We start from the raw sequence: 10,000 nt of genomic DNA, 5'->3' as shown, positions 1-10,000 counted from the left end.
TCCACATTGCTTCCCTATCAACTCTATCATATGCTTTCTCCAGATCCATAAATGCAACATACACCTCCTTACCTTTTGCTAAATATTTCTCGCATATCTGCCTAACTGTAAAAATCTGATTCATACAACCCCTACCTCTTCTAAAACCACCCTGTACTTCCAAGATTGCATTCTCTGTTTTATCCTCAATCCTATTAATCATTACTCTACCATACACTTTTCCAACTACACTCAACAAACTAATACCTCTTGAATTACAACACTCATGCACATCTCCCTTACTCTTATATAGTGGTACAACACACGCACAAACCCAATCTACTGGTACCATTGACAACACAAGATACATATTAAACAATCTCACCAACCATTCAAGTACAGTCACACCCCATTCCTTCAACATCTCAGCTTTCACACCATCCATACCAGATGCTTTTCCTATTCTTGTTTCATCTAGTGCTCTCCTCACTTCCTCTATTGTAATCTCTCTCTCATTCTCATCTCCCATCACTGGCACCTCAACACCTGGAACAGCAATTATATCTGCCACCCTATTATCCTCAACATTCAGCAAACTTTCAAAATATTCCGCCCACCTTTTCCTTGCCTCCTCTCCTTTTAACAACCTTCCATTTCCATCTTTCACTGTCTCTTCAATTCTTGCGCCGGCCTTCCTTACTCTCTTCACTTCTTTCCAAAACTTCTTCTTATTCTCATCATATGACTGACCCAGTCCCTGACCACACCTCAGGTCAGCTGCCCTCTTTGCCTCACGTACCTTGCGCTTTACTTCCACATTTTTCTCTCTATATTTTTCATACTTCTCTATACTATTACTCTGCAGCCATTCTTCAAAAGCCCTCTTTTTCTCTTCCACTTTTACCTTCACTCCTTCATTCCACCATTCACTGCCCTTCCTCATGCTGCCTCCAACAACCTTCTTGCCACATACATCACTTGCAATCCCAACAAAATTTTCTTTTGCTAATTTCCACTCCTCCTCTAAATTACCAGTTTCTCTTACTCTCACCTCGTCACATGCCATTTTCAACCTTTCCTGATATTTACTTTTTACCCCTGGTTTTATTAGCTCTTCAACCCTCACTAGCTCCCTTTTACATCCACCTACTCTATTCCCCCACTCTTTTGCTACAACTAATTTTCCTTCCACCAAAAAATGATCAGACATACCGTTAGCTATACCCATAAACACGTGCACGTCTTTCAATCTTCCAAACATTCTTTTAGTTATCAACACATTATCCATTAATGCCCTTTCTACTACTCTTCCATTTGCCACTCTTACCCATGTATACTTATGTAGAAAAATATGTATTTTTCTTTTAATTTTACTAGATATTAAAGAAAAAATATACATTATCACTACGGCATCAGTATTAAAGTACTTTACCTCTGTAATCACTTAATTAGTCAATTCTAAAGTTAACGTAAATTTTATAAATAGCTTTTCTCGCCTAATCCTTTTATAATGGTTACTGCCGTAAACAAACCACCAATTTTAATGCGGAAAGTGTTTTCTCGGTTTACTGAGTGACGGAGAACCGGATAGTACCTGTCAAGAAGAATATCGGTCAAGAACTTGAACAGCAGCAGTCGACAGTAGAAGTTTCAGTCATACTTACAGTGGATTAATCTTTGAAGTTATTTAGTGACCTATGGATCTTATCATTTGCATCACGATCATGTGTCACACAAATATGGAATAATTCTTTCAAAATACCATTGGACCCGGACCTGCCAAAGGAGAACCCGCCTACCTATCTCCTAAATTACACTATAAACAGGGTAAGAGAAAAGCTATTTTTTCTTTGTTTTAAACTGTCCAGATCTTGATTTTTATTCCTGCAGCTTTAATCGATGCTTGTGTGATAAGTGTTATTACTTATATTTACCCAAATTATACGTACCTTACCTATACTTACATTACATACTTATTTATACTTATAGTTACTTTGTTTGTATTTCATTAATCAATTTACTATTTAAGTGTATTGAATTCTGATTGATCTTATTATTATTTTGACGGTTTGTTTACTGGGATAGAAATATACTTTACATTTTACTTGTTTATTTTTGGGCTGTTATTTCATTGGGGTAGTTGTGTCCGATTCTGTTCATACCTGAAATCTTAAGATTTCCTCTTGTTCACTATTTCAGATGTGTGTATACTTTCGGATTCATTTCATTGACCTCCGGATGATGCAGCCCAAGTACTCACTTTCTATCCTTATGGTTCACGTCAAGTGTTTGTCATTCAGAAGTTTATTTTTGGTTCGAGTATATACATTACAATTAAATTTATTGTAACTTATACTTTATTATTTACTATACCCTATATTAACTTATAAATTTAATGAGTTACCTTATCATTAAATCTGTATAAAAACCTCATTTTTATACATGGCGACCGTGACAGGATCTGGAAGTTGAGTGGGTGGCTGTGTTTCCCGGAGGTAGGTTTAGGGTCCATGGTAATAATTTACATAAAAATTACTTTAAGTTATTTTTTTTATTACTGTTTATACACTTCTGCTTGTATTAGTACTGCTATTTATTGTTTTACTGTGGTCTGTTGTTATTGTTACTTATATATTAGTCAAGATGACTGAACTGAAGATAATAATAACTTCTCGGAAGTTTGTAAGAAAGTCTGTTACGGAGTCGTTTAATCAACGTGATCAGTTCATCTTACTTGAAGCTTCAGATAAGCTAGCACTTGAGTCTAAGTTGACTGACAACATGGCACGTTTGAAGGATTTGGATCTTCAAATACAGGGTATTAAATGGAGTTCTGAAGAACACGAAAGTGAACTAATGGAAGAATTGGAGGCCTGTGAAAATTATCAAGACAAACTACGTTCGTCTTTATTTAAGCTCCAATCGCCTGTACCGACTACACCATCACCCCCTACTCCAGCTCTTCCCCTTTTGAAGAGACCAACAGCTCCTTTACCTCAATACTCTGGTCAAGAGAACGAAGATCTAACCAAATTTCTATCTCAGTTTGAGGCAGTTATAAACAGGTATGAATACTCTGACTACGAAAAGCTTTTGCTCCTAAAGCAGCAGATAACTGGAAGAGCCTTGGTTTTGATAGATTCCTTGGAGTCTCATAACCAAGGATATAGTAAAGCAAAGGAGCTCTTAGAAAAGGCACTTGCTTCTCCAGACGTTCAGAAATTCAGCACCATCAAGCAGCTATCTGAGCTAAACTTGGACAAATGTGATGACCCATTTGAATATGTATCCAAAGTTAAAGGTATAATAGAGAATGTCCGTAAGTTGAATATTTCTATTGATTATATTTTGCAATACTTTGTGTGGACAGGTTTGAATGAAAAGTTCAGGGAATTACTAATAAATATTACTAACCATACATGGCCTTCAATTGAAGAGATTAGTGATAATTTCTTCACTGCCTGCACAAGATACAGTCACCACAAGAAGAAAGTGAAAGTAACAGATCATTCTGTGGATATGGCAATAAATGTGAACTTCACACCAGAGGGAACTAGTGGAACTACTGCAAAATGTTATCCATGCTCCTTGTGTAGCACAGTCCAAGAAAAGGCTAGCCATAAAATCAGAGATTGTACAAACTTTATTTCTCCTGTTTCCAAAGTCGAGGAATTGAAGAGTATCGATGGATGTACTAGATGTGGCCTGGCATCACATTCTACTCAAAAGTGCAGATACAAATTTAGATATCGGTGTGCAAATTGCAAAGATTTTCATTGGAATTACTTGTGCACTCATCAAGGGGAAATCAATCCAATGACATTAGTCAAAAGAATCTGGACCTTAACAAGAAAAAGTTCCATGAAAAAAACAAGGACAAGAAAGACCCAAAGGCTAAAAATCCTACGGAAAGATCCCAGAATAACATTACTACTATTACAGAGGCTTTGAAGAACTCAAGTGAGGGAGATACGATTCTTCCAACCTTCACGTGTAACATAAGTGGATCCAATGTGCGTTTTATGAAAGACAGTGGATGTCAATCCAATTTTATATCTGAAGAGTTGGCCAGCAAATTGAATCTACCAGTCATACGAGAGAGTATTAAACTTACTGTGAATGGTATCAATGTCCCTAGAAGTTATGATACCAAAATTGTTGAGGTGGAAATGAAATTTGACAGGGATTCAAGAGTCATTTATGCATTGTGCCTTCCAAATATAGATATTACTTTGAATCTTCCAAAGTTGAACAGAGTTGTGAATGGATTTCTGTCAAAAGGATATAAATTGGCAGATACAAGACTTTTGGATGGTTCAGAAGATATTTCTGATATTCAGCTTATTTTGGGATCAAAATCCAGCTATTGCATACCTGAGACTGAAATTGTATTCGGAGAGAAATCTATATATTCAAGAACTCCTCATGGTGTAGTGTTAAAGGGAGCAACCGAGACTATTTTACATGATCTGCCTTACTTACCATATGCCCCTGAAGTCTCGTCGTCTTCCTACATTTCGATAACTAATAGAACCCCAGACTACCTGCCTTCAGAAGAAGCTAAGTTTTATCAAACCTCTAATATAGATTTTGGTAAAATCGAGATTAGAAATGAATCATTTGTTTTGGAAGGAGAGGATGATGAAGTCAGTGGGTTAGTTGATATTGAAAAGGATGTACTTGATTCTGTTTGTGACGAAGCATTGGATAAAGAGACTTCAATATACTCTGAAACTGTTGAAATCCATACTCAGTTGGTCAATTACGTTTTAGAGAAAACTACAAGGAATAGTGAAGGGAGGCTGGTAATGACATTACTCTGGAACCCTAGAGTTTCTCACCTTTTGGGACATAACTTCAATATATCAGAGAAAATACTGTCAGGCTTGCAAAGAAAATTTCAAGGAAATTTAGATGATAAACTGAAGCAGATAAATGTGGTATTTAAAGAGCAAGCAGATGCTGGTATAATTGAGAGAATGGAAAATCTTGATAATTTCAAGAAGGAGCATCCAGAGTCCAGTTTCATGCCTTTTATGGGCATTTTTAAGCCTGATCGTGAGACCACAAAATGTAGGGTTGTGTTCCTATCCAATTTGAGTGACAAAGGAAGTATGAATCACAATCAAACTATGCATGCAGGTCCCACATTAAATCAGAAACTCTCCACTTCCATTATCAATTTGAGGTTCGGAAGCAAATTATGTTGCTTTGATATAAAGAAGGCATTCAACAATATAGGTCTTGAGGAAGTCGACCAAAATCGCCTTTGTTTTTTATGGTTTAGAAATCTTGAAGAGGGAGATTTTTCAATTATTGGCTATAAGAATAGTAGACTTCCTTTTGGGCTTCGATGTTCACCTGCATTATTAATGCTTGGGTTATACAAGATATTGATACTGGATTCTACCAATGATTCTTTTCCATTGATGAAACTCAAGAGAACCATTTATCAGTTGTCTTATATGGACAACTGTGCATTTACGGCAGAAACGTCTGAGTGTTTGATGTGGATGTATACAATGTTGGAGGATATTTCAGTCCTTATAAGTTTTCACTTCAGCAGTTTTTATCAAATGACATGTCATTACAGAAAAAAATTGACAAAATTCAGGAAACAGAGGCTCCGACAAAAAGTAAACTGCTGGGACTTGAGTGGGATCGAATGAGTGATACCTTGTCTACAAAACCCATACAACTGGATATAAATTCATCAACAAAAAGACAAGTTTTATCTACTATAGCTTCACAGTTCGATCTTCTTAATTTCAATGGACCTATACTGAATCGAGCCAGATTGTTTCTACACAGATTGCAGTGTAGACCAGAACTAGATTGGGATGAAAAGCTTACTGCTCCTTTGATCAATGAATGGAAGAATATCTGCAAGCAGGCCAATTCTGCACCTTCTGTAGATTTTCCACGGAATTTTGGTGCTCGTACTGACAAATATGAATTGGTTGGGTTTGCTGATAGTAGTAAGGTTCTGTTTGGCGCTGCAGTGTATCTGTATAACATAAATACAAATAAGATCTACTTTATTTTAGCAAGAAATAAACTGGTGAGTAAACAATTGGAGTCAAAATCCATACCAAGCTTGGAATTAAAAGCTCTTGCTTTAACTGTAGAAACTGTAAAGGATTTGAAGAATGAACTTTCAGGATTTGGTTGCATTGATCCTATTGAGATAGTTGGATGCGAGATCTACTCTGACAGTTTGGTGGTACTGACCTGGCTGCAGTCTTACGCCTTGAAACTTGACAAACTACAAAAAAAGCAACCCTTTATACTCAATAGGTTAGAGTATATCAATAAGATGTGTGAGGATTCATGTATGAGATTTTCTTTTGTATCTGGAGAAGATAATCCAGCAGACTGCATCACCAGACCTTTATCCTTTAGGCAGCTAATAAAAACTAACTATATAACTGGTCCTAAGTTCATTACAGAGAGCAAAAGCAAAGTGATCTGTAGTGACAGCACATTGTCTTTCATCATACCTGGATTATTTGAATCAAAACGAGTGCAGAAAGTGGAGACAAATTGTGGTAGTGCTTGTTCACCTCATGTGGGCTCGGAACATCTTTTCCCTTTTAACAGGGTTTCTAGTTTTGAGAAGGCTGTGAGAGTGCATGCGGTGGTGCTCAGGTTCTGCAGCATTTTGAAATCTAAGTTTAAAAGTAAAAATCCAGCTCTAGATCATTTTGAAGTTGAAGATGAAGGTTTTAACTTTTATGATGAAGCTTGTAGGCAGATTATAATCAGGGATCAGCATGTTCACTTCCCAGATGTCTTTGATTATTTTCACTCAAAACAGAAGCAGTTGAAGAATCTGCCTAACATTGTTGCACAGTTGAACTTGTTTCTTGATTCGGATGGCATGGTGAGGGTAAAAAGTAAATGCCGAAGATTGAAGGAAGTCCAACATCTTAACAAATTCAACTATCCTTTACTACTATCGAAGGACAGTATGTTGGTTCCTCTGATTATAAGGGAATTGCACGTGAAGCTCTCACATGCTGGTTGTTATCCTTTGTTGGCGGAACTTAGAAGAAACTTTTGGATTACCCATATATACTCGGCTGTGAAGAAAGTTCTGTCAAACTGCATTACTTGTAAGAGTTTAAATGAGAGGGTAATCAAATTAAATCAAAGTCATTACCCAGAGTTCAGGATTAATCCTGAAAATATACCGTACAGACAGATTTTCATTGATCATATGGGTCCATTTAAAATAAAGAATGATCAAGGAAATATTGTCAAGGTATGGCTGTTATGTATTACGTGTCTGTGGTCCCGGGCTATTAACTTGAAAATTTGTATGTATTTAACTTCAGAGGAATTTATTAGAGCATTACAACTTCATACATATGAATTTGGTATTCCTTCCTTATGTCTGTCTGATTTGGGATCGCAATTCGTTGCTGGTGCAAATCAGATCTCTAGTTTCTTGAGCGATTACGAGACAAATGCATATTTACAGGAACATGGAATTAAATCCTTTAAATTTGAGCAATATTACAAAGGATGTAATCAACTCGGCTCGTTAGTAGAGTCTTGTGTGAAACTAACCAAGCGCTTATTATTTGGAGCAATGCGCAATAATATTCTTCCCCTTCGGGATTTTGATTTTATTGTTCACAAAACTAAACATTTGGTGAACAGAAGGCCAATTTCATTTAAAGAGTCTCTTAGGGACTCTTCAGGAGAGAGCATTCCAGAAATCATTACCCCAGAGATGTTGATTCATGGCAGTGAATTGGTTTCCATCAATATAATCCCTCAACTACAAGGCCCAACAGATGCCGATCCAGAATTCAATGCAGATCAGATTCGTTCATCATTACTGAAACTGCAAAATGTACGACATAATCTTATTAAAATATACAATGAAGAATTTGTTGGGAATCTGATATATCAAGCCGTAAATAAAAAAGACCAATACAAGCCCGTTCAACATAAAGAACTTAAAGTTGGAGATATAGTACTTTTGAAGGAACCCTTAGCTAAACCCTGTAATTATCCAATGGGACGCATTAAGGAAATTGTAAAAAATATAAACAATGAAGTTACGGCTGTGAAAGTCTTTAAAGGGAAAACTGGAGAAATATTAAAACGGCACTCTAGTTCTATAATTCCTCTTTTGTCAGTCCCAAGCGATGATGAGAAGCAAGGTGTACCAGACACTAAGAATGTTCATACTGTATCATCACGTCCTAAAAGAAAAGCAGCTATACAGGGGGCTGCCAAAATTCACCAAATTTTGGCTGAATCTGATTAGGGATTTTTCATTACTGTTAATATTGTTTTATTTGGATTCCTTGGGTTGGTTTTTATTTTTGGGTAATTTTCGTGTAAATACATTTACATTACATACTTTTGATTTCATACTAAATCAAAATCTCTCCCCTGGAGTGTAGAAAAATATGTATTTTTCTTTTAATTTTACTAGATATTAAAGAAAAAATATACATTATCACTACGGCATCAGTATTAAAGAACTTTACCTCTGTAATTACTTAATTAGTCAATTCTAAAGTTAACGTAAATTTTATAAATAGCTTTTCTCGCCTAATCCTTTTAAATGGTTACTGCCGTAAACAAACCACTAATTTTAATGCGGAAAATGTTTTCTTGGTTTACTGAGTGACGGAGAACCGGATAGTACCTGTCAAGAAGAATATCGATCAAGAACTTGAACAGCAGCAGTCGACAGTAGAAGTTCCAGTCATACTTACAGTGGATTAATCTTTGAAGTTATTTAGTGACCTATGGATCTTATCATTTGCATCACGATCATGTGTCACACAAATATGGAATAATTCTTTCAAAATACCATTGGACCCGGACCTGCCAAAGGAGAACCCGACTACCTATCTCCTAAATTACACTATAAACAGGGTAAGAGAAAAGCTATTTTTTCTTTGTTTTAAACTGTCCAGATCTTGATTTTTATTCCTGCAGCTTTAATCGATGCTTGTGTGATAAGTGTTATTACTTATATTTACCCAAATTATACGTACCTTACCTATACTTACATTACATACTTATTTATACTTATAGTTACTTTGTTTGTATTTCATTAATCAATTTACTATTTAAGTGTATTGAATTCTGATTGATCTTATTATTATTTTGACGGTTTGTTTACTGGGATAGAAATATACTTTACATTTTACTTGTTTATTTTTGGGCTGTTATTTCATTGGGGTAGTTGTGTCCGATTCTGTTCATACCTGAAATCTTAAGATTTCCTCTTGTTCACTATTTCAGATGTGTGTATACTTTCGGATTCATTTCATTGGCCTCCGGATGATGCAGCCCAAGTACTCACTTTCTATCCTTATGGTTCACGTTAAGTGTTTGTCATTCAGAAGTTTATTTTTGGTTCGAGTATATACATTACAATTAAATTTATTGTAACTTATACTTTATTATTTACTATACCCTATATTAACTTATAAATTTAATGAGTTACCTTATCATTAAATCTGTATAAAAACCTCATTTTTATACAACTTATTTTTATCTTTCTTTTTAAAAAAGCTATCACTTAGTACCATCTCTTGTTCAACACACATATCTACCAGTCTCTCACCACTCTCATTTTCACCTGGTACGCCATACTTCCCAATGACACCTTCTACCTCTCCAGCGCCCACTCTAGCATTTAAGTCACCCATGACAACTACATAATTCCTTCTACCCAGTCCTTCTACACACCTAGTTAATCCATTCCAGAACTCATTCCGCTCTTCTTCACTTTTCTCACTACCTGGCCCATACGCACTGACAAACGCCCAACATTCCCTACCCAACCTAACCCTTACCCACATTAACCTAGATGATATCTCCTTCCATTCCACTACTTTACCTGTCATCCAATCACTCAGCAATAAAGCCACACCCTCTCTCGCTCTTCCCCTTTCAATCCCAGACACTCTACCAGACATTTCACCAAACATCACTTCACCCTTTCCTTTCATCTTTGTCTCACACAAGGCCAATACATCCATCCTTC

At 36.1% G+C, this 10,000-nt stretch overlaps 1 protein-coding gene across 1 annotated transcript; it reads left to right on the top strand.

The window, feature by feature from the left end:
* The first annotated feature begins 2,622 nt into the window (after positions 1–2,622).
* Positions 2,623–8,260, top strand: LOC137638321 (uncharacterized). Its single transcript, XM_068370381.1, has 3 exons — positions 2,623–3,707; positions 3,782–5,204; positions 5,573–8,260. Exons 1-3 carry the CDS (start codon positions 2,623–2,625, stop codon positions 8,258–8,260), a joined length of 5,196 nt encoding a protein of 1,731 aa, XP_068226482.1.
* Positions 8,261–10,000: the final 1,740 nt, after the last annotated feature.

The sequence above is a fragment of the Palaemon carinicauda genome, chromosome 1 (assembly GCF_036898095.1).
Source record: "Palaemon carinicauda isolate YSFRI2023 chromosome 1, ASM3689809v2, whole genome shotgun sequence".
Classification (NCBI taxonomy): Eukaryota; Metazoa; Arthropoda; class Malacostraca; order Decapoda; family Palaemonidae; genus Palaemon; species Palaemon carinicauda.
This window is presented reverse-complemented; position numbering and strand designations above follow the sequence as displayed.

What these genes read in the sequence shown, in the direction of transcription:
- LOC137638321 (XM_068370381.1), top strand. Translation starts at nt 2,623, where the DNA reads ATGACTGAACTGAAGATAATAATAACTTCTCGGAAGTTTGTAAGAAAG. An exon ending in GCATCACATTCTACTCAAAA is followed by an intron (nt 3,708 to 3,781) that starts GTGCAGATACAA and finishes GCACTCATCAAG; the next exon opens with GGGAAATCAATCCAATGACA. An exon ending in GTTGCTTTGATATAAAGAAG is followed by an intron (nt 5,205 to 5,572) that starts GCATTCAACAAT and finishes ATGTCATTACAG; the next exon opens with AAAAAAATTGACAAAATTCA.